General features: G+C 50.3%; 1 protein-coding gene across 1 annotated transcript in view; it reads right to left on the bottom strand.

Annotated features, from left to right (window-relative positions):
• Positions 1 to 746: 746 nt before the first annotated feature.
• The window catches only part of PLB1 (phospholipase B1), a 121,294-nt gene continuing 97,814 nt past the window's right edge, over positions 747 to 24,226 (bottom strand). The window contains exons 43-56 of the mRNA XM_068966712.1: positions 22,959 to 23,019; positions 22,366 to 22,424; positions 20,712 to 20,779; positions 20,425 to 20,468; positions 20,132 to 20,231; positions 16,009 to 16,060; positions 14,793 to 14,873; positions 13,243 to 13,308; positions 12,613 to 12,707; positions 11,340 to 11,421; positions 10,391 to 10,489; positions 9,612 to 9,707; positions 2,466 to 2,540; positions 747 to 950 (exon numbers count right to left, since the gene is read on the bottom strand). Of these exons, the coding sequence (XP_068822813.1) occupies positions 747 to 950; positions 2,466 to 2,540; positions 9,612 to 9,707; positions 10,391 to 10,489; positions 11,340 to 11,421; positions 12,613 to 12,707; positions 13,243 to 13,308; positions 14,793 to 14,873; positions 16,009 to 16,060; positions 20,132 to 20,231; positions 20,425 to 20,468; positions 20,712 to 20,779; positions 22,366 to 22,424; positions 22,959 to 23,019 (1,182 nt within the window). The remainder of the gene's footprint in view (positions 951 to 2,465; positions 2,541 to 9,611; positions 9,708 to 10,390; positions 10,490 to 11,339; positions 11,422 to 12,612; positions 12,708 to 13,242; positions 13,309 to 14,792; positions 14,874 to 16,008; positions 16,061 to 20,131; positions 20,232 to 20,424; positions 20,469 to 20,711; positions 20,780 to 22,365; positions 22,425 to 22,958; positions 23,020 to 24,226) is intronic.

The following is a 24,226-nucleotide window of genomic DNA, read 5'->3' as shown; positions in this document are numbered from 1 at the left end:
ACTTGATACTGTAGAAAGAGGGATTCTTTCCTAAATTTAGCACCTCAAGAAAGGTTGAGGATATATGAAGTGTTCATGTCCCAATCCTTTTGTAAAATGACATTTCAAAATTGCTCTCTTCTGGGAAACCTTTCCCAAGGAACTGCTAGTCTCAAGAGCAGACACATTTACCTACTGCTGCCCCAGGACTGAATCACACAGTTACAGAGCATCTTGTCTTTTGAAAAGAGTTCATCTCTGGGCTGGGCCATGACCTGCACAGCCTTGGAGGTACTACAGTGTTTTGTACCTTGCCCTGAGTACAGAAACGTGCATAACAGATACATGTTGGATTATACCCAGTGGTGGCCGGCAAGCCCCCAAATTCCAGCCATGGTGACTAGCATTTCCCCTACATTTGAAATAGGGTTTTAGTGATGGAAGACAGGCTTGTAGGGTGACGGTCTGGGTTTGGTTGGCCATCCCTTGGGCAGTTCTGGTTGGGATGAAAGTTTCTAGTTTCCATACCTGCATTGTGCAAGAGGTGAAAGGTGAGCGCTTCAAGCAGGCAAGCTCAAGAATAGAACAGCTTTGGCCTTTATTTAAATGCACCAATTCCAGGAGAATAGGTCCCAGGCCCAGGAAGTCATGACTATCCATGTGGCCTCCTGTGCCCCAGCTTTGGAATGGCCTCTGTAGCGGGCAAACGGGGGCCAAGGTGGAGGGCTAGGGAGTTCAGGATGAGAGCCCAGACAAGGCTGGCAGGCCTAGAAGCTCATGGTGTTCAGACTTAGGGGAGAGTTTTCCTTCTGGCGACCTCTTAGGGCTCTCCAGGTCATCACTGCACCGACACCGACCACCAGGCCACCCCCTGCCGCCACTGGCACGGACCAGGAGAGCACTGGGGGCTCTGTGTCAGCCTGGTTTTGGAGCAGCTGACTGTTCCTCAGGGTGCGGAGATAGGGGTTCTCCTGTGGAGGAGGAGAGAGTTCTGGGTCAGGGGCCAGAAAACCACCCATCTGAGGCTTGTGTGGTCCCCATCCCAGTGATGGAGCAATGGCCTTGTTTCTACAGCCCATCTCTTATTTGTAAAGCTTCTTCATCCACACTCAGCCCAAGCCCCTTGAATGAAGAGGGGTATCCAAAGTGGATACCCTTTTGGTTTTGATTTCTCACCAGCACCTCCTTTCCTGTCAACTCAGTGTTGAATGATCAGGAACTGAGAAGTGACCCCTGGAAGGGAGACCTGGGGTGCTGGCAGAGCCCGTACCTCTGTTCCCTCTAGGCTGCCACTGGACAGCTACTCCCCTCCTCCCGTCCCAGGGGCGCCTGTGAATTGGAAAGGTTGGGGTGGAAGGACAGCTGGTTCTGTAGTGGACTAAGCACCCCAAATGCAAAGGGCCTGCCTCCCTGGATCCATTCTGTTCCCCCAGTGAAGGCTGATGGCATATTGGCATGTGCTGGGAGCTCGGAGAGTGCCTGAGGGTTGAGATGTGATGTCGTTGTGGTCCAGCTGGGAGATGAGAGGTGTTTAGAAATAATCACGAGGCCTGGGTCAGGGCTTGTGAGAGGTATGCAGAGAAAAGACACCAACACTAGGGTGCATCTGGGGTGGGAGTGTAGAGGAGATAGGATGAACAACAGCAGAGAAGGGGCAACATCTGGGCCTTGTAGGATGTGAACATTTTCCATAGGCGGAGATGGGGGATGAGCCTCCAGTGGGAGCAGATGGCGGAAGTGGAAGCATAGACGGGGGCCATCGTGGGTCTTGTTTGGGAAGTGGCTCCATTTTCCAGGAGCAGAGTCGTCTGTCTAAGGTGATACAGGGAGGTGGGCCTCTGGTTTGGACTCTCTTCGGTGGGACATGGGGACCAGGGAAAGGTTTCAAGCAGTCTTGACAAGACTGAAATTCCTTCCAGGTATGCCACTCTGTGTCTGGCAATGATTACAGGATGGACAGAGAAGGCAGAGAAGAGCCAGGGAGGCAAGATGAGGGGCTTTGTCAGTGATCTGGGGGAAGGTGTCTGGGCCTGGACACTGGGAGTGCTGGAAAGCCAGAAAGATGATACAGGCACCCAGCACAGACATGGTGTCTTATTTCTCTGCCTTGCAGCCCCCAGTACCAGGAGCATGCCTGGTGCGGGAGGGCTCTTTGGTGCACGTTTAAGGCAGAGGATGCCTCAGACCCTCTGGGATCATGGTGGGTAATGAAAGTCCAGCCAGTATTTGCTCATCTGCCTGCTCTGGGCCTCTTCCTGCTTCAGTGAGCCTGTGCTTTCTCCCTTACCTCACTCCTGGCTGAGTGCCCTGAGGACCTGAGAAACGTCAGGGGCAGCCAGGGGAGGTGAGATTTGAGAAGGGTGGTCGTGAATGACCGTGTCCAATGGTAGAGCCTCCCAGGGGACTTTGGTGCCTCCAGGTGGCCAAGGCCCTCCTCCCCCAGGTCAGACACCTGTTGCATACCAGAGAGGTGGGACCTTACTCACAGCAGAGGGGCACTTGAGCTTGGTTCGGCTGTAGGTAAAGTTGTTGGAGGTGGTCTTATGGCCCACGGGTTCTAGCTGAAGAGAGAAAAGGGAACATTGATTTCCTCCAAGGCTGAACCCCAACCCCTATTGGAGGGAGGAGTATCTCACACCAGGTTCCTCCCTTTTGCTGAAACCAGCAAAGGGGCAAGACCCAAGGCCAACACTTGCCACCCTGAGGCCAGAGCTGTACCTGACTTCCGACTCAGAGATTGTCAAATCAGAGTCCATCAGAGCAGAGGGACCCCGAGTCTATATCTGGGATTTACTGTGAAGGACACTGAGACCCAGGTGAGTCTGACCCGTTCAGAGGCCTCAGCAAATGATGAGTTGGGGGACTCAGGGCTCAGGACCTCCATCTCCTGTATCCCTGGGCGTGGCTGTGAATGCAGATACTCTGCATTTTCAACTTTACAAAACGGTGATGAGCATATTTCCCAACTTCTTGAAGTGTCTGGGGACAATCAATTTCAAGAACACTTTGAAAATGCACTGGTTACCATGCCATCATTACTACGCTTGACTTGTTGATCCTTAAGAAATTGGAACTTTCTTGCTTGAGCTATTTTTGTGTGTTTTTTATATAGATGAAAAGGTTTACTTGAAACCTCCTGGGGAGCAATTATGGTTCACGTTTAGCTTAACGCGTTTGATCCTGGGACCTTCTGAGAATGAGCTGGAGGCTGCTATAACCTCCCCAGCATCTTTAGCCAGTACCCTGCCCTGTGACACGTGGCCTGCACCAAGGAGATGGATCCCTGGCACTCACCTTTCCAGACTCCATCCTGAACGTCTGGCCTCCACCCATCCTGTGATCTGCTCCCTGCCTATTCCTGACCTCATCAGCTCCTGACACCCAGGTACTGCCCAGGAGGGAAGTGAAAGTCCACTATGTGAGCTAATGACCACACCTGGCCCAAGACCTTGCTTTTTGTGGTCTTAAAGCCTTTTTGTACCTGTGTGTTAGTAACAATTAGAGGGGAACGAGGTGCTCTGGTCCTGAGGGAGAGGCTGCTGTGAATGGACAGAGCACAGTGGGCTCATGGGCTGGGGTCCTGGCTCTGCTAATAATGCTGTGTGGGGCTAGGCAGGCTCCGGAACTGCCCCCAGGTTAGGGGTGGGGCATTAAACTGTGACCGGACAATTCCACCTCTGGTGTCGTGAGCATCAAATAAGATGATGAAACACATGTGAGCAGGAGGTGGCTTACATAGGTAACACAGCCTTATTTCTATTGTAACAGAACCACCTAGAGACAGAACAGATGTTACAGATCAGGTTGGCTGACTCCCAGTGATATTCCAGGAACCCACTGGCGTAGAGGACGGTAATAATCATATGGTTTTGATGATTGTACCTGTTTCTCTGTTTCTACTGGTTCCTTCAGCTTGGTACACAATCTACTCTATCCTCTATCTCCCAGGTTGAAGCCCCTCCCACCTCTTCACGCTGCCTTCACCTGTTTTTTTCCCCTGACTGCCTTCACTCTTATTCCCCATTGTTCTAGAAGAGTTGTTTTTAGCCCTTGTTGCACTTTCCAGCAAAGGTCCGTCTAGTCAAAGCTTTGGTTTTTCCAGTGGTCATGTGTGGATGTGAGAGCTGGACTATAAAGAAAGCTGAGCGCTGAAGAATTGATGCTTTTGAACTGTGGTGCTGGAGAAGACTCTTGAGTCCCTTGGACTGCAAGGAGATCCAACCAGTCCATCCTAAAGGAGATCAGTCCTGAATATTCATTGGAAGGACTGATACTGAAGCTGAAACTCCAATACTTTGGCCATCTGATGTGAAGAACTGACTCATTGGAAAAGACCCTGATACTGGGAATGATTGAAGGTGGGAGGAGAAGGGGACAACAGAGGATGAGATGGTTGGACAGCATCACGGACTCAATGGATATGAGTTTGAGTAAGCTCCAGGAGTTGGTGACGGACAGGGAAGCCTGGCGTGCTGCAGTCCATGGGGTCGCAAAGAGTCATACATACTGAGCAACTGAACTGCACTGCACTTCCTAATTCCCCATTCTCTCTGTCTCTATCACTTGACTCAAGCTCCAGTCAAGGTCACCAGTGATCTCCATATTGCTAGATTCAGCGCTCACTTTCTTGTCTTGCTTGACTTTTCAGCAGAATTTGTCAAAGGTGATGCTTCCTTTTCAAAACACTTCTCTTGGATCTCAAGACACAGCACTGTTATTTCCTCCCCCCTCCTTCTGTACTTCTCATCTGTTGCTAGACCAAAAGTTGGAAGAAAGCCCCAGGGTTTGGTGGTTGGCCCTATGCTTTTTTTCACCTAATCTTTCTCTAGTTGCTCTCAGTCAATCCTGTGGCCTTGAATGGCACTTCTAGGCTAATCATCCCCACATTCTCTCTGCCCCCTGGCCCCGGCCCACCCCAAATCTCCATTGCTGACTCCCTGAACTCCAGAATCATACATTTAACACCTCACCTGATTCCTCCAGGAGGACTTCTCGAAGGCAGCTCACACTGACCATGTCCAATATAAGAACTTTGATTTTCCCCTCCCAACTGTATTTCTCTCTATGCACAACTGTCCATCCAGATTCCTTGACCCCAAACTGAAGAGTCATCCCTTATTCCTCTTCTGCCTCATCCACCAGCCTGTCCAAACCACATCCCAGATCCAATGACTTCCCTTCTCCACTGCCATCCCCTGGTCTCTGCCACCTTCACCTTCCACCTGGACTTTCAGCAGCTTCCTAATGGTCGAGTTCCTCTCTTGCTTCCCTCCTAGCTATCTCTATGCAGAAGCCAGAGGGCAAACCAGGTCACATGGCTCCCCTGTCAAAAGCCATCCAAGGACTCAGCCCTTGCTCTTGTCCACCTCTCTGACCTTGCTTCCTTCCCTCCAGCCACCCTGGCCTTTACACTCCTCACACACTTCAAGCTCATTCCTGACTCCTGGCCCACACAGGTCCAATTTCCTCTGCCTGGAACACCCTGGCCTGAGACCTCAGCTTGCCTGGCAGCCTCTTGACATTCAGTTCTCAGTTCACGTGTCACTCTCCAGTGAGGCCTCCCTCCTCCCACCATTTCTCTCTGTCCTAGCACTCTGCTTTAATTTTTTAAAAGCCCTGAATGTGGTCACAAACTACCTTGTTGATTATTTTTTAAAATCTCTTTTCCCCACTAGATTGGAAGCTCTCCAAGTGTAGGGCATCTCTTTTCCCCAGCACCTGGGGCAGCCCCTATGGCATCGTGGTGCTCAGGAAATAGTGGCCTAGTGGATGGATGGATGAACTGGAGTCACAGAGACCTGGAGCCCACAGGAAAGGGAGTTGTGTTTGCTAGAACCCACCTTTTCTATAGACAGACACTGTGGATACAACAATGTGGCAAATGACAAGACTGAGACAGGATGAGTACCAGGGGGCCAGAGTGATGGTGGGGGCTCTAGCCTGCTCTGGGGACTTGGAGAAGGCTTCTTGTTGAAGCTGGCACCTGAGTGCCAGTGCCTGTGTTGAGGTAGGTCAGAGCTAGTCAGGAGAAGGAGGTAGAAAGGGCAGCCAGAGAAGGGGATGAGCAAAGGCAAACTCACAGAGGCAGGAGCCAGCATGGGTGGTGCAGGAAACTTCACTCCTTGCTGGATTACCAAGTGCAGGTCACTTGGTAGGAGTGGCTGCTGGAGAGGTTAACTGGGGCCAAGACCCGAAAGGCCTGGCGTGCCGGGCTAAGGAGCCTGGCCTTTCTTCCCCAGGAAGGGGCCGGCCTTGGACATTTGAGAGCAGGGGTGTGACTTGGTCATATTTCATTTATGGAGAGCATATGGTTGCCCTGTGGAGAGGAGGTCTAAGGCAGTAGTTCACAAACCCTATGCAATGATCACCTGGGGAACATCTAAAAGGTATTGAATCTAGGTGCTACCCCAGACAGAGTCAGAATTTCTGGGGATCAGGCCCAGGCACTGTTTTCTTTTTAACTGAAGCTAACATACATATAGAAACAAATATAAAAAATGAATTACTGATAAATTATAACAAAATGAACATACCCACATAGTCAGCATCCAGGTAAGAAACAGGATATGATCAACACTCAAAAGCTCCCTCTTGCTCTCTTCACGTCCCAATAAGACCGTGTATATATTTGCTTGTTTTTTGAAGTGTATATATATATAGCTGTATGTTGTTAAAGTTTTAGTCTCATTGCTGTGAGGTTATGCAATTGCATGAATGTGCTGTTTGTTTACCCATTCTGCTACTGGTAGACATTTGGGGGGTTTCCTGTTTGGGGGTCATGAATAGTGCTGCTGTGAAAATTCTTGTCCGTCTTTTGGTGAAATGTGTGTATACCTTTCTGTTGGGTATATACCTAGGAGTAGAATTGTTGAATCATAGGGAATATGTGTGTTCAGCTTTAGTAGATATGCAAAGTGTTTGTAGGTATTTATTATTTTTAAGAGCCCCCAAATAACTATAATACCCAGCCAGAGCTGTTACTTGGAGATAGGGACACCAATTAGGAGGCTAGCATTGTTTTCTGTTTCGTGGTAGGGGAGATGCCCAGGGAGATGTCAGTGTTACAAGAGAGTAAGATTTCCACAGAAGAGGGAGCAGGCAGCAGTGGAGGAATAGTTATAAGAAAAGAGGTGGCGAGACTGTTCATAAGACAAAAGAAAAAGGAAGAGAAAAACATGCCCTAGTGCTGTTGGAGTTTCTGGCTTTGTGAAAGTCTCTGAAAAAGGAGGCAAAAACTGTTCCTAGAGGAGGGGCATGAGATGGAATAGTTTTGAGAGTGTCTGTTGCCACAGTGGGGCACCCGGGGTATCAGCCAAAGCCTGCAGACACTATGTCATAGGACTAATTATGAGACATGAATTCACCAGTTACACATGTACTTATCAGGCTGGGGCTGTAGCCAGGATGCTTGGTGGTTAGACCTGAGTTCTAATCCTTATTCTGCCACTTGCTGGCTGTTTGACCCCTTGCAAATTGTTCCATGTCTCTGTATTTTAGTTACAGAGCATTCTGGCTCGATGATCCACCTCTAAGATCCTCTCCAGTCCTATTGGTTTGTCACTTATTTTATGTCACTTTAGGGGTGAAATTCCAGGAAGAAGAAGACCTGAGAAGTTGGCACGATGCTGTAGGTTTGTATCTGAGATGCTTTTGGAGGAAAACACTGGACTATGTAATTATTCCCACAAATCATAGAGCACAGGAATAACATACTCACAGTTTTAGGTTTGTTTTGCTTTGTGTTTGCTGCTGTTTTTTAAATTTGGGGTATGGCTGGGGAGCTATGAACAGTCTTGTAGTAGCAATAATATGGCTCCATGCAGCATTTACCTTTCGTTTTCAGATCTAAATCCCTTCCACTTGCTTTTATGAAACAGAAGCATTTAATGGGAAGACCTACTGAGCTGCTTTGGAAAAGAAAGGCCAGAACTACGTTAAATCATGCAGAATGAGACAGGTGGGTCCTGTAATGCTCAAGTCATCAATATGGCCATCGGTCCCAGGAGACTCAGAGGGTCCTGGCACTGAGTAGGCTCCAAATACCCCCAGGTAGGAAAACCATACCCTGATGGGGACACTGGGAGGGAAGGGCTAAGGGCTTAGCATTCCCACCCCTCCTTGGAATCCGTGGATTCCCCAGGGTTGCAGGGGGAGAAAGGAAATCATGCAGAGATATCCAGCCTTTGCTGGGGCAGGAGCAGGGTCAGGGGGTGGTTAAAAGTGTGAAGTTGAATGACTCGGTCACCGAAAGACAACTGGACTTCAAAGCGAAAAATCATCAAGAGAAACATGACTGCTCCCAGGGATTATATTGCTTTAACTTTGATTTTAAAAAACCACTGTGGAAGTAGGGTTGGGAGCAAACTCAAACTGTTCTAATTGCCATTCCCGGTCCTGGACGAACAGAGATGACGAAAGTTCCAGGAGTGGGCAGACTGTGATGTCAACAGGAGGAAAACACCAGGAAAACACAAGCAGAGGGAGGTTGAGCCTGCAATTAAGTAGGCCAAGGAGAAAACCTCCTTACATGCTGTTCTGAGAGGAGGAGGAGGAGGTGGTGTAACTAAGGAGAAAGTCAATATTGTGAGTCAGCCAAGGAAGATACTGGCCACGCTGGTGGAGCTGACAGGTGTGGGAATATCTGCACAGCAGAGCCTGGCAGAGTCACAGTGGGCCTGAAGCTGCAGTGAAAGGAGCAGGCGTGTGGATGGTTTAGTCACCATGGGAGAAAGGAGAGAACATGCAGGTTGGGGTGGGGATTGGGTTACCCGCTGAGCCTAGATCAAAAGAAGCCAGTGGACTGGAAAGGCATTTCACTTGCTCTGCACAAGAGGATACAGCGCTCAGGGTTACTTGTCAAGCTCTGGGCAAACACAGCTGACCGTCCAGTCATGGCCAGCTGTAAAGGGTAGGTCAAGGCGCAGGGTTGTGGCCCCTGGGCTGTACCTTCATTTCGCAAGTTTTTCTTTTCTCCCCACCAGAAAGGACTAGACTAGGTGGCAGCCTGGGAAAACTGGCTGAGTGGCTCTTTATAACGTTTAAACAAATAATAGCAGGGAGTGTGGGGATTATTGTGCTGGGTGCGGCACACACATTATCCCTAAGATCTGTGTCACTTTTGCTGTTTTTGTAGATATTGATATGGATGGCCAGTGTGTACATAGTTGCTCAGTCATGTCCGACACTTTGTGATCTCGTGGACTGTAGCCTGCCAAGCTCCTCTGTCCATGGAATTTTCTGAGCAAGAATACTAGACTGGGCTGCCATTTCCTACTTCAGGGGATCTTCCTGACCCTGGGATCGAACCCGTGTCTCCTGCATTGGCAGGCGGATTCTTTACCACCCACACCACCTGGGAAGCCCACAAATGGCCAGAGTGGGCTCAATGGCCCAAGATCACACAGTAAAGGGTTGATGCTGATATTTTCATCTAGTCTATCTGATGACAAAGTTATATCCCAACAACACTGGGAAGTTACAGAAAGAATAGAATCTGTCAGGACAAATACGTGAGCTGCCATATTGAACTCTGGGGAGAAAGGAGCCATATCAACCAACAGGTTTTTCTTTGTGGGAAAGAGCGTCCTCGGGTGTACCCTTGACCTGAGCCCACTCGACCCTTAGGTACTGACCATGTTATTCCAGAGAGCGATGGCCATCTCCGCGTGCCCACGTTCTGAGAAGTGGAAACAGTCTTCGGAGAAGAAGGTGAGGTCAGCGCCCCCTCTCTGTGACCAAAGGAAGGGGATTATCTTCCTGAGATGAGAGCGCCGCTACCTGCCCAACCCCTCTGCCCCAGGCAGTGGCACCCTGGGCATTCCACCTTCCATCCTTTGATTTCTGCTGCCAATTGGCTCAGATATTGATGGAAACTACCTAGTTTTGGAATTTTTATTTTTAAAATATTTGTAGCAACCAAATTGCTTGCTGTGGCTAAGTTGTGTCTAACTCTTCGGGGACCCCATGGGTTGTAGCCCACTAGGCCCCTCTGCGCATGGGATTTCCCAGGCAAGAATACTGGAGTGGGTTGCCATTTCCTCCTTCAGGGGCTCTTTCTGATCCAAGGATTGAACCCATGTCTCCTGGATTCATAGCCACCTACAGTCCATCCCTTTTCCTTCAGTATCCCTGCCCTAATAGTTGAAAAGAATATTTGGGGGAAGCTTTCATTTTATTCCAACCTGGCAAATATCAGGGCCATACCTGGGGAGCTCGGTCACTATTAATTTTCACGTTTTCTTCCCAACTACATCTAAGTTCAAGTAAAACTCAAAAGGGGGGAAGGAGCAAAAGCAGAAACAGCAGCTCCTTGGGAGCACTCCTGGAGAGAGATTGTCCAAAAAGCCCATTGGAGAAGGAAATACATTCCCCAAGATAACCGCCGCTATACATGTGCCTCCCAGTTGCTCACCTTGTTCAGGGGGACAAGAGTGTTTTGGAAGAAAGGCTGTACAACCACGGCGAAGTCCTCACGCTGCAGGTACTGGTAGGAGAGTGTCGACAGGGCACTCTAGGGATGGGGAGAGAGGCTGCTGAGTCCCACAGCGAGGCTGGACAGACAGGCTGTCCCTGAGGCCTCGGGCGGGTTGTGTCAGGGCCAGGAGACCCAGAGCAGCTGCTCTACTGCACAAGCGTCCACCTAGGCTGCACCAGGCATGGCCACCACCCTGCTCTCACCGCACGAAGAGGCGGATTAGAGCGTGGGACTCCCGTCCAAATGGGGAACTTTTCAACACCAGCTCCTCAAAATGCCTTAGACCTTAGGTATCCACAGTCTTGGCATTGCTTAAGTGCCCAAAGGCGGACTGTAAAATGGATAGACTAGCTGTGCTCACCCTCTAGGAGCTGGCCATCCATCTGTGAGATGTAAAAGTCAAAATCATGTGTGGCTTTAGGGTCAGTGAAGTGCTGACTGAAGTTGCCAGCAGGGAGCTTAGTCAAGGGAAGCTTCTCAGAGAGGTAAGAAGACAAAGTTCTGAGTGTGAGATGGCCACGCTGCAGAAAGGCCCAGGCGGGCAGGTCCAGGGAGGGGACAGCAAGAGCAGAGACAGACAGGAGAAAGTGAGGAGGGAGGGAGCCCAAGGGCAGTGAACACAGCCCATCTCTCCTCTGGGTGGGGTGGGGGGTGAAGGGGTGATGCCTCCTCTGAGAGTTGAGAGGAGGGGTTGCTTCCAGCTTCCCTTCTGAGTTCTCACTCCCCTCCCCTGATGTTGGTTTACCTGGACACACATTTCAGGGGCTGTGATCTGCCTTTAGGAAGTGGCCTTGCTCGCAGCAGAACCCTGCCAAACACCTGCTTTCCCAATCTTTGCTTCGGGAGTAAAGAGGAGGGTGGGGAGGGAAAAGGGGCTCAGGATCACCTGGAAGTCCCAGTTCACCGTCTTCAACTCTTGCATCTCTGGCAGGTTCTCCTGGGAGCCTTGGAGGCAGGTGCAGTTGCTCCTGTGTGGTGAGGAGTCCTGAGGCTCAGGGGCCCTGGGAGGTTGCTCCCACCCCTTTCCATACACACAGGTGCCCCCACAACACAGACTTGCTGCCTCTTGGGCCCGGGTCAGAGAAGCATGACTCAGGGACATGAGATCCAGTAGGTGCTTATTAGGAGAGAGAAGGCAGGAGGGCTGGCAACAGTGCCTGGGGCTCCTGTGGACAGGCCACCCGTTTCCTTGGCCGCCTGACTATTTTCTTCCCTAGTCTGTGGCTCCTGGCGTTTCTCCAGGGGGGCTGGGGTTTTGGGAAGACTCTCAAAGTGGCCCAGCCTTTCTTATGTTCCTGAGGCCTCCCTTCTCTACATTCAGCTGCTGAGGACTCTCCTGCAGGAAGATGCTCTTGGGTGGCATTGGCTGCTCCATGCAGGGGCCAGGTTCCAGGCAAGATTGGAACCAGCTGGTCACCTTCCCAGAAAACCCATTTGACCCCAGATAGGGCTTCTTAGCCACCCTGTAGAATCTCCTCCCCCATAAAAACATTCACAGAAACTCTGGGCAACTCTCTGGCCTTAAAGAGGGCAACTTCCTGCAGGGTCAGAGCTGAGCTTTAACAAATTCCAGGCCAACAGAGATTATTGCATGATGTAACTTAGCTCTAAGCCTGGCTTTCAAGGCCAGTCCTAAGAAGTACATTATAGCTACTATTTCCTAAGTGCCTGCCCAAGCGGGACCGTGCACTTTACATGTGTTTCCCCTAGACGTCGCCTCTACTTCCCCAGGAGATTTTTACATGTGAGTAAGAGGCCCAGAGAGGTGGTGTGTTTGTACAAGGTCCCACAGCTTCTGAACGGCAACGCCAGGACATGAGGCCCAGTAGATCTGTCTGGAAAGCTCATCGCCTCCTGCTGCCTCTCAAACAGGGAACAAGTTGCTGAAGTTGGGGTTTGGCACCACAGACATTCTGGAGCCCTCACAGATCATTTCCAGAAAGGCAAAGCGAGGTCTAGAGAACTGAAGCAACTTGCATACAGTAGGCATTCAATAAGGTAGCAACACTTTAGAATGGTTTTCCAAGTCCCTGGCTAATTGTTGATGTTTGCCCCATGGACAGGACTCTCCAGCTCTGCCAGTCTCGGTCTCACCCACTGGCATCTGAGCCCCATTCTTCCTAGGTGCCCTCGCCTGGGGACCACGTCCATCTACTTACTGGGCTGGCAGTGGCATGACACATTTTCCGTCTTGACCCTGGTGCAGGGCAGCCAGCTCCATGACCTCTACCACGTTGATGAAAGCCCTTGGAAGCTGTGGAGAGTAGAGGGGGGTGGGCTTCAGTAGTCCCCAAGCACTTGTGGGGGAGCAGAGCTTATTGCTGGAAAGAGCTTGGGGGATCATCTACAGTCTACTTCCCCCTCCCCAACTTTACCAATAAACTGAGGCTGAGAGAGGGAACGTGCCTTATATTATCTTGTGGAATGGTCTTTATTGGCCCTACAATATAGATTAGGAACCCGAGACACAGTCAACTTGCCCAAAGTCACATGGCTAGGAAGCCACAGTGCCCGGCTACAAGTCAGACCAACTGGCTCCAGAAGCAGACTCTTTGCCTCCCAACCAAGGCAGTCAGATCCAGTTAGACTCCACCCCACAGAGAAGCTTGGCAGCTGCCTCCCTCCCATCCCATCCATCCGGGTACCTGCTCCTGGGGGACTCTGTGCAGTGTGCATCTCACTGAACACGTCTTCTAGCTGTGCTCAGGGAGCAACCCCTGGTGAGCCAGCAGACAGCCTGGCTGCTGGCAGGAAATAGGACCCAGGAACATGCCGCTGTGCCTCCCTACCTGCTCGTAGAGGATGTCCAGGGCCTGCCGGATGTACTTAACATACTCCTCAGCAGAGCGGGCCTCCTGTGAAGAAGGAAGGGGCTCTGCTCAGCTCCTGGGAGGAGGGGGAAAAGTTGGCCTGATGCCCAGCACAGGAGGGTCCTGCACCAGATGGGAAGCCCAACCCTTGTTGCTGATGGACAGTCTCTGGTAAGAAGTCACTCCTTGGGGACTTCTCTGGTAGTCAGTGGATGCCAATGCAGGGAACGTGGGTTTGATTCCTGGTCAGGGAACTAAGCCCATGTGCTGCAACTAGAAAGAAACCTGTGCCCGGCAACTACGGAGCCTGCATGCTGCAACCAGAGAAGCCTGCAATGAAGAGCCCACGTGACAAAGACCCAGCAAGGCTGAAAAAAGAAAAAGAACAGTCATCCCTTGATGCCTACTAGGTACCACCAACGGCCCCCACCCCACCCTCTCCATGGTATCTCTAACCCAGATCCTGACAGCGCTGGCCCCCCTGCCACGGCCTCCCCATCACTTCTACCCTTGTAACTCAGCTTGTGGGCCTCCTCTCTTGGCCCCTCTCCCAACTGGAGGCTGATTTAGCCCCTTCCAAAAACATGGCCTGAATCCTGGTGGTGGCCCCAAGTCATTTCCACAAAACGCTGCTCTCAGGAAGGTAAACCTGACTTTGTATGAAGACAGGTCTTCTGGGGTCACTTTTGGCTCCCTGGACCCCATGGAGAGCAGAACACAATGACATTTAAAATCCCATGGGGTTGGATCACTTCTGCCTCTAGTCTGGGCAGTGAGGAAGAGAGGTCCCTGTGTGGGGGAGGCTGGTTCTCACCTAGAATTTGGGGACTGACTGAGCCACAAGGAATGATAAATGCCTTCTCCCTGCTGCCTGTGACTGTCAAACATTCTAGCACAACCTCTGAGTTATGGCAGCTGCTTTTTTTCTCCTGGCCAAATAAAATATAGCACATCCTCAACTTAGAACAAGATGAATTCCAAAAGTTATTACCTCCCAAAGTTTGTAAGTCTGGACGTGTCTCCCCATAGAAACAAGGTTGGGAGTGGGTTGGGTTCACAGGCTGGCTGCAGGTGATTAGCACATTTTTGTCCCTGAAGGGCAGTGAGCCATGGATCAGGATTGGTTCAACTGTATCACCATATTTATGACATTGTTTCAGCCCCGCCCCCTGCAACCTCTCCACCCTGAAGAAACACCGAAAAAAAGGGCAGAGACTCCAAACAGGCGAGGGGGCTTCCTGGTTATCCACTGGCTACCAGAGAACAGTATTTACGGGTGTAAGAGAGACCACCTCAGCAGTGCCTGAGAGTGGGGACGTCCAGACACATCTGGACCAGGGAACCAGTGCAGCAGCCGCTCAGTAGAGGGGACAGCTGGCCTGTCTGGCGTGTGGGAGCCGGGCTGTCTGGGCAGACTCAGGCGCCTGGGAGAGCCGGCCTGGGTGCCTCCCGCGGGGGACATCCCAGCCTGGATACAGACAGTGACTTGGCCATCGGTTCCATCCCCCAGGGGCTGGTCAGGGGCCTACCTCATTGTCACAGTAATGGCACAAGTCGTTGCTCCCAATGAAGAGTGTGATCAGCTTCCAGTCTTTCTGTAGGTTGATTTCCTGAGGGGGCAGAAGAGCCCACTTAGGCCTTGGTGGGGGTCAGGGGGCACATGCGTGTGCTAGACACCCCTTCCCCCAGCGCCTTTCATCCTCTGTGTCACAGTGGAGAGAAAATGTCACGTGGAGCTCCCTCACCCTCACTTTGGTGCTGGGCAAGGACTCCACCGTGTGTGTGTGTGTGTGTGTCTGTGTGTGTGTCTGTGTGTGTGTGTCTGTGTGTGTGTGTGTGTGACTGCTCAGTACAGAGAACTTTTTTCCCTTTGAGATCTTAAGAAAGCTGAAGTCCAGGAGGAGGTGGCTTGTACTAACATACTACTAAAGAGCTGACTCATTGGATAAGACCTTGATACTGGGAAAGATGGAGAGCATGAAGAGAAGGGGGCAACAGAGGAGGAGATGGTTGGATGGCCTCATCGACTCCGTGGACGTGAGTTTGAGCAAACTCAGGGAGAGAGTGAAGGACAGGGAAGCCTCGCCGTGCTGCAGTCCGTGGGGTTGCAAAGAGTCGGACGTGACTTAGCAGCCGGGCAACAATAAAATGTGATCCAAAGGCCTTCAGAGGAGCCCAGGGCAAAAGACGCGTCTAGAAGCAGAAGCCCAGAGCTGCCTGGGTCTAGAGAAGGGGACCAGTTGGACAGAGAGGTGAGGAGGGGGCTGGAGAGGTTCTAGGGAGCCTGCTTCCCACTCAGCAGCCCCATAATAGGAGTGCTGCCAGGCAGTGACTTCCAAGGCATAAACCCAGAGCATTGAAAAAAGTGCGGGAGAGGAGGTTTAGAGGGGCCGGGTAAGAGGGAAGGAGGAAGGATTGGAATGAGAAGGCTATTTTTAGAAGCCAAAGTTTACATAATAGGGTTTGGGAAGCCAGCTCTTGGGTGCAATGGAAAGCTGCCAAAGGCCGAGGCCTGCCACCTCCACCAGCCCTCTGCTCATCTCTCCTCCTGCAGCCGGCCTGGAGGGGAGGGTGCCTAGGGAAGGGGTGCAGCAGAGACGTTGTCTTGGTGGCAAGACCTGCTCATCTGGTCCCTCGTAAAGACGAGCCAAGAGATTGAAGTGCAGTGGCGCAAAGGGGGCTCATTCAGGGCCACTTGCACCCACCCCAGCTAAAGACAGAGGGTGGCCCAGGGCCTGTACTCACAGGGCTGGTTTTCATTCGCTCCACAAGGTCTCGGGCCTGGGCTGGCATGTCCCTGGGCAGGGGAAGAGAAGGGAACATTAGAGCTGGTTCATGAGCAAGGGCTCAAGCTGCAGGATTTGGGCCTGGCGAGGAGATGTTTCAGGAAAAAAAAAATGTTATATAAAGACTTATTCCTTCAGAAGCTATTGAAAGGCTTTCAATTCTCAAGAAATCTCAACCTATGAACAATCAAAGATTTGCTGTGGGCATTGGAGCCCTAGTTGATCCTGACCCTGCCAGGGGGCTGACACGCATCTCACCACCGCCTTCTGCAGGCCTGGTCCTCTGAGGCCACTTCAGCAGCAAGGATGGTGGGGGGGGGGGGGGTAGGTTGGCGGGCAGGCAGTGGGGATCTCTGTCAGGGACATTCCCTTATATTTCATCCAGGTCTTTTCACTGCAGGCTGAGCCTGTTCAGTTCTTATTCGGCTGCCTGTCTTAAAAATAACCTTTTGTATATTTGAAAAAAGCCATCACCCCAAATGATCCCTCAGCTTCCTCTTTTCCAAGCTTCATGACTCCCTCAACCTTTACCTCTAAGTCCCAGTCTCTCTCCTTTTAATCCTTCGTTTTTCTTCTTTATCATTCCTTTGGATTTCCAAACCAGTCCCCATCTCCTCACTTCCCCCACTGGTAACAAAGCAGGATGAGGGAGACAGATACTGACAGGGCTAGTCCTCACTTCACCCCCTAGATGTGTGCCATGAATGCTTCTGGGTTAGAGGCGTGCCAGCGGAACCCTACCCAGCAATCAAGTGGAATGAACTAGTGATACACATAATAACAGGGATGTATGTCAAAATGATTTTGCTGGGTGAAAGATGTTCGACAAGAAGAGAGTACACGGACTCCCCTGGCGGTCCAGTGGCTAAGATTCTGTGCTCCCAACGCAGGGGACCCGGGTTTGATCCCTGGTCAGGAAACCAGATCCTGCATGCCACAACTAAGAGTTTGTATGCTGCAACTAATGATCCTGCCTGCTGCAATAAAGACCAAAGATCCCACGAGTCACAGCTAAGACCTGGTGCAGCCAAATAAGTAAATAAATCCTTTTTTTGAAAAGGGAAAAGAGTATATCATCTATGGCTGTTTCTAGAAAATTCTAGAAAATTAAACCTAATCTATAGTGACGAGAAAGCAGGTCAGTGGTTACCTGGGTCCCAAGGGAGTGAGTGGGGTGGAAACCGGAAGGGGCAGGAGGGAGGGACTAATTACAGAGCAGCACGGGGAACTTCTGGAGGCGATGGATCTAGTCATCATCTTGATTGAGGCAACGGTTTCATAGGTATATGCATATAAAAAGCTGATCAGATTGCATCCTTTTAATATGTGCATGTGAAAGTGTCACTCACTCAGTTGTGCCCCACTCTCTGTGACCCTATGGATTGTAGCCCATTAGGCTCCTCCATCCATGGGATTTTCTGGGGGAGAATACTGGAGTGGGTTGCCATTTCTTTCTCCAGGGGATCTTCCTGACCCAGGATTGAACCCATGTCTCCTGCATTGTAGGCAGATTCTTTACTGTTTGAACCACTGGGGAACTGGTACAGTGTACTTATGTCAATTACACCTCAATAAAGCAGTTATTTAAAACATATGTATAACAGAAGGGATACAGCAAATGGAGGCTTCCATGGAAGAAGCCATAAAAGAAGGAAGCGGCACAGAATGGGTATTTTAAATCTCTGCATGTCCACAATGAGCTGGGCATGTGGCCAAGCACACACGGCACCGTTTCTGCCGTGTGTCTCGTTCATTCACTCAGGACCGTATCTCATATGCTATTGCTATGAACGTCATAAGGAAAGCCTGGTTTGGTTAAAGGTGACCACAGAAGTCTCTGTAATCTTTTTACAGGTTTGAGATATGAACAGGGGCATCTGTGGGTGGTAAGCCCTCCAGAACACTAGCGAAAGTCAGGAATGCCCTCTTTTCCCCTCTCCCTAGCCAAGTTCTTCCCACGCTTCAAGCTCAGAGCAAGCCCTGTCTCCCCTAGGAGCCTTCTCTCTGGGTTTGTTTACCCACTTCTCCATTTCCTTTTTCAGTCTCGGTGTGCAGAGCCATGCTTTGGGAGCTACGGGACCAGGGATCCCCTTCCAGCTCTGCTACCAGTTTGCTGCGGAGCTCAACCAAGTTACGGAACCCTGCTAACCTTGAATTTTTTCATCTCTATACAAACAGGCAGGACTAGATGTTTTCTGGGGGCCCTTCTGGGTCTGTACCTGTCTGTAAGTAGACTGCCCAGTTCACATTTTACATTCTTCTGTTTTCTGAGTACAAAATCATTTCAGTCTGCAACATTGCCATAAACAACACTTCTTCCCCCCAAAATTATTTCCTATTGGTTTAGGCTCCTTAACTAGATGGCAAGCTCTTTGTGGGCAGACAGTTCACTTTTTGATTCTTCTGTATCTTTTAGTAACCACCATGGGGCTCAGTCCTTCCCAGGTACTCAGTGAATTCTTGCTTATTAATTGATAGCAAGGAAGCTTGATCTCAAATAAAACTTTGAAACAAAATACCCTAATGACGACCTTTTTTTTTTTTTTTTTTGCATACAGATTATAAACTAGGTGGGTTATTGGTCTCATTGAATCCTTGTGACAGCCAAGAGAAGTAGGTACTATTATTATCTCCATTTATAGATGAGAAAACTCAGGTTCAGAGATACTAAGTGACTTGCCCAAGGTCACACAGCCCGCAAGGCTGGGGGCTGGACATAGAAAATCTAACTGGAGGTCTCATTATCCTGGTTGCTCTGCTGCGGCATTCATCTCTCTCTCTCTAAGTGAACTCATCCTTTTCCACACCATGCCACATGACACAGTGCAGATAAGGAAGGCTCACAGAACGGTGCTCCATTCTTGCTTACTTAAGCTGACTAACGGTTTGCTGTCCTTTCCCCTAACACAGGACCTCCGAGATCCTAACAAGAAGCTGCACGTGTCGGCCGCTTCCCCTGCCACTCTTCGTTCTCACGGAGATACCAAGCAGCAGTGAGATAGAAAAGGCAGTTTAAGAGAAGTGAAGCAAGAAAGGGGAAGGGGGCTTGAACGTCAACAGACTAGAGTCAGTTCCTGGTTAATGAGGCCTGGGCTCTATAATGGTATTCATAAAACCGTAATGATCATAATAATAATAATGGCAATACCAGCAACTAGATGTTGATATTACGGCCCCAGGCAGCCCAATTTTTCACAGAAAAATAAGTTCTTCCTGCTTATGACGCTGAGGAACTGACATTGCTTCCTGTGGCTCAGAGACTCAAACCTAGGAAGCGTGGGGCCCTCCTTACCGTGTCTGAAAGGAATGCTGCCTATAAACAGAGTGAGTCAAGCCGGTTCTGTCTCCCTGGTGATGTGACTGCAGCAACCCTTCTACAAAGCAAAGACCCAGCACACTCTGTGCAGAAAATCAATGAACTCTGTCGAGCATTTCAACTTTAATGATCTGGATTGTTGTCAACCACAGAAATCCAAGTGAAAACAAACAACTGCCTCGGTGTTTTAGGGGCTCTACCACCTAACTCCCTAGTGTCAAATACAGCCTTTTCAGAGTCCAGCACTAGAAGCTCAGAGGTGGGAAGAGAGAGGAAGGAAGGGTGGCCCTCTGTGGGGCCCTGCTCTGCGTTCCAGGGGTGCTGAGAGTCCCCCACGCATTCGACTCTGGCTTCCCCTGGCTGGAGAGGCCAGCTGAAGTCAGCAGGATGCATCCTGGGCCCCGGCCGCCTGCCTGTCATCCAGCCACCCTCAAGTGCTTCCTCCCACTGCCCTGAGAGGTGTTAACAGTGCCGCAGGCAGAGCGAAGGCTCTGGTTCAGCCTGTTTCATCCTGGTTTCTCCAGGCATTTGCTCTGATGACCCTGGGCTGTTCAAGAAATGGTTTAAGCTTCTGGGTCCTCACGCTAATACGCATCTCAAAGTGGGCAAGGATTTCAGGAGATAATCCACATGAGGGGCGGCTCGGGGCTCGGTAGCAGAAGCATTCCGCCCACAGCCACTAGTGCTGCTCAGACACTGCCCTTCTCTCCTCCCCGATCTCTCAGCCTTGCCCTCCTCTATCCCTCCGGTACCCCAGTCTACTCACCGAGCCCTGGCCCCTTCTGCGGCTACATTCAGCCCCGCTGTCTCCTCCTGGGTGCCGGTGGAGAAGCCGAGGATGTTGGGGTTGAACTTCTTCAGAATGTCTTTGAAGGGAGAGATGGAAGAGTGGACAGGTGAGAGGGGGATGGATGTACAATGTTGGGGCACAGGTGTGGACCGGATGCTCCTGGTCTTTTCAGGTGGGCTGACTCCCCCTCCTTATAGACAACCTTCTCTTCCCTTGCTCAGGGGAGGGCCCTGGCCACAGTGATAGTGCTTCTCTGTGTTGCTACTTACTGGGAAGAGTGGTGTGGGTCCCTAAGTCACCATCCCCTCCAATGCTGGGGAAGAGAAAGCACATTTGTTAAAATCACCGGTCATCATGTTTCTGAGTCAGAACCAGAGAGGCTGCCCCAAGGCAGGATTCCCATCCCCCTTAGGTCTAGCATGAGCATCAGGGCATTGCCTTGCATTCCAGCGCTGGGCCATGGGTACCTGGCCTCATCTCTGATGAGTGATGGGGAAACATACCACCCATGCCTCTATGGGGAGCATCATCAACAGAGATAAGAGAACACCCTCACCTCCAGGAAAGTCCTCTCCAGGATGTGGGGAGGTCACTGGAGTTGCTGGGTCGGGCTCCTACTGCTGTCTGAAAAAGGCAAAGAGAAGGCTGTAGAGCTGGACTGGGTCAGGGGCAGGCTGGGGGCACTGGGGAGAGCCCCTCTGGCCCTGGGGTAGCAGCTGGGACCTGGATTTACCTTTTCTGAAAATGGTACCAGTTTTTCTCCAGGCCGCTTAATCTCTGAGTTGTCCTGACTCCCCGACCTTCCACACACAACCAGTAACCAAGTCATGGAAGAAGCAAGATGCTTCCTCCCCAACTTCTCTGGCTTCCAACCCTTTGTGTTCCCTCTGCCATACTCCCTGGTGAGACTCTCATCTCCTTGCCATGGACAGCCCTGGCCCCATTCGGCCCCAGCCCCCAGTGTCTCTTCCCTTCTCACTCAGTTGCCCACCTGCTCCTCCAAGCACACCTGCTTCTTCATGCTTCCCCTGACTCTGACCCTTCACCAACATTCTGAGCTCACCACGACCTGGTTTCCACTTTCTTTTCTTGTTCACCCCCCTTTCCTGTCCACTCACACCTTCAGGTCTAAACAAGTTGATCTGAAGCATGAGAGACTTGGGGCAGCCTATTAACAGCCACTCCATCCCTTTCCAGAATACAAAACTTCCTCCTTTCTAGCCCTTAAGTCTCCAGTTCATTCCCTAAGACCTTGGTCAGCTTCTACCCCCTCCATCAAGCTTTACCTAAAGGCCCTATTATTAAAAAAGAGAAATCCCTCTTTGAAACTTACAAAAGTAAGTGAACCAGGGAAATAATACAAGGATTTTTTAGTTAATAATTTACCCCTACTTTAATAACCTTGCCTCTTGCCACAGGTTCTACATCCCTCCTCACCCCTTACCCACATATACATACCACCAGAGCCGATGAATGGGTAAAAGCCTGATGTGTATCCTTCCACAGCTTTCCCCATGTTCATATGAAAGTTAAGATGCACTCACACACATATGGGGAAGTTGTTTTTCTATAGACATGAATACCTGATTTCAAGAGTCCTATTTGTCACCTATCTGGACAGGTGTCTCCTTCAGTGTAAGTTTTTTTTTTTCCCCAGCTGGACAAGTTTTAAGAGGGTTAAGACCACATCTCATACTTCTTTTCGCTCTGAAAAGCTAGCAGACTGTCTCACACATAGCAATAGTGAAATCTTGGGCTGGCCAATAGAATTCCTTTAGTGAAACTGTACTATGTGCAGGAATTGGGTCCCTTCTGCCCTCATTTTTGAATGGGGTGAAGGGGAGCTGGGTGGTTTGTGGGCAGACCCACCACCCGAGGAGGGAGTGAGGAAGATGTGTTCCCTAGTGATGTGGGGCAGACTTGGATAATTACCTTAGCACATACAGATGAAATGCCTGGGAACAGGGGGGAAGAAGGGATGGAATGGCTTCGATCTGGGGCTGGAGGGAAGCCTCATGGGAGGAGGTGGTGTTTGAGCCGGGGTGTGGAAGGGTGGAGGGCAGGGCTTCTAGATTGCCTGCTGATGTCTCGTGGCTCCCTGGCTGTGCTTCAGTGCCAGACACAGGTAGGTTCTCAACAGTGTCAGCTAAATGCTGAACGCAGAGCCAGTGTGGAAGAAGAGTTGATTCCTGGCTCATCTCTGTACTCACAGTCAGCGAGTCACCCAGGGCAGCCACCACTTTGATATCCGCTGGTCGGAGCTCATGGACTAAGGAGACAGGCAAAGAGATGAATGGTTGGCAGAGGTCTTCCTTTTAAACTGTTAACCTGATGAGAAGCCTGAGATTCCGTTTTCATCCCATCCATCTCCATTACACTTATTTCCAGCCTAAGGCTTTAGAAAATTTGTCTCTTCCATGCATCCAGAGCAACCAAGGCACTGAAGGTAATGGGCTTGATGGCTTTTAGCCATCTGGAGAGGAGCCCAATTCATTCTTGAGGGGTCCAAGAAAGTTCCAGCTGTGGGGATCATGAGCACAGGCAGAGAGGACCCCCATCCCTGACTGTACCTATCTCACTGGGCAGGGAGGCCTGAGGGGTTGCCATTAGGAATAAGTTGAGATGAGAAGTGTGGGAGCCCAGCAGTGCTGCAGGCCAGCTCGTCATGGGCTGCCCAGGATCAAGGTCTACAGTGCACAGGAATCAGCAAGGCCTGCTCAAGGCTCCAAGATGTGCTTGTAGGTTCTCCCAGCAACCTGCCACTTAGCCCTTGACTGAAGGGGGTGATGACGTTTATACTCACCTGACGTGGGGACACTGTTGGAAGGATTCTGCTCCGTACAAAAGAAGTCACTGCCCCAGTTCTAAATCGACAAAAGCAAACACACAACAGCAGGGACTCACGGTGCAGGAAGGTTAGCCCAAGAAGAGTTAGCTAAAGAATTCTTCCCCCGCACACAGCTGTTGCCTGAACATGGTGCCTTGATGAAAACCGGCAGAAGCAGCTGAGAGACTGTGGCATCCAGGATATAGGTCATTGATTCTTTCATGTGAAATCCAGGGAAGATCCCCTGGAGAAGCGAATGACAACCCACCCCAATATTCTTGCCTGGAGAATCCTATGGACAGAGGAGCCTGGTGAGCTACAGTCCATGGGGCCACAAAGAGTCAGACACGACTGAGTGACTAACACATTCACTTTCACTAATCTAGAATCTATCCTAAGATTCTGCATAGACACCAACATAAACACAAATGTCTCCTCAACCTTCTTCCAGTCTCCACCAAGAATTCCTTAGCTAAAACTATGTCACTGTAGAAGATCATGTGAGGCAAAGAGCTGTGGGCTGTGGATGGAGTGAGAGGGGAATCGAAGAGGAAAAGGGTGTTTGCCACCTCCCCATGCACAAAACAGTGCTTGGGTCTCATCCCCAGAAATTCTGACTTTGTCTGGAGTGGCACCTGGATTCGATACCTTTTAGTTGCTCCCCAGGTGATCATTGCATAGTTTTCAAACTACTATCTTAGATCTCCTCTCCATAGGGCAACCACAGGGTTCCACATGGGTTTAGGTGGTGTTGTCTAACATGAAACTAATGAATACTAATTACAATGCTGGGACTAAAACAATAATTACAATATTTTCAGGAAAGCAATGTGAAATTTTTACAAATTTTTACAGATGTAAAGTTTCTAGTTTCTGTACATTATTTCTGAATGTGTGTGTGTGTCTTTTTGTGTATTTAATAGCCAACCAGTTCCTTGCATGTATATAAATTAAAGTCTATAATTTGGATTTTTTGTTTTGTTCGTTTTTTTAGTCGCTCAGTCATGTCCAATTCTTTTGCAACCCCATGGACTGTAGCCCACCAGGCTCTTCTGTCCATAGGATCTCCAAGGCAAGAAGACTGGAGTGAGTTGCCACTTCTTTCTCCAGGGGCTCTTCCCCACCCAGGGATCAAACCCACGTCTTCTGTATTGGCAGGCAGATTCTTTACCACTAAGCCACCAGGGAAGCCCATAACCTCTATGGGCTTTTAGTCACACACTCTTGACTCTGGAATACAGAGC

The sequence above is a fragment of the Capricornis sumatraensis genome, chromosome 1, assembly GCF_032405125.1.
Source record: "Capricornis sumatraensis isolate serow.1 chromosome 1, serow.2, whole genome shotgun sequence".
NCBI classification, from domain to species: domain Eukaryota; kingdom Metazoa; phylum Chordata; class Mammalia; order Artiodactyla; family Bovidae; genus Capricornis; species Capricornis sumatraensis.
Note: the sequence above shows the minus strand (reverse complement) of the source record. Positions and strands in the feature narration are given on the sequence as shown.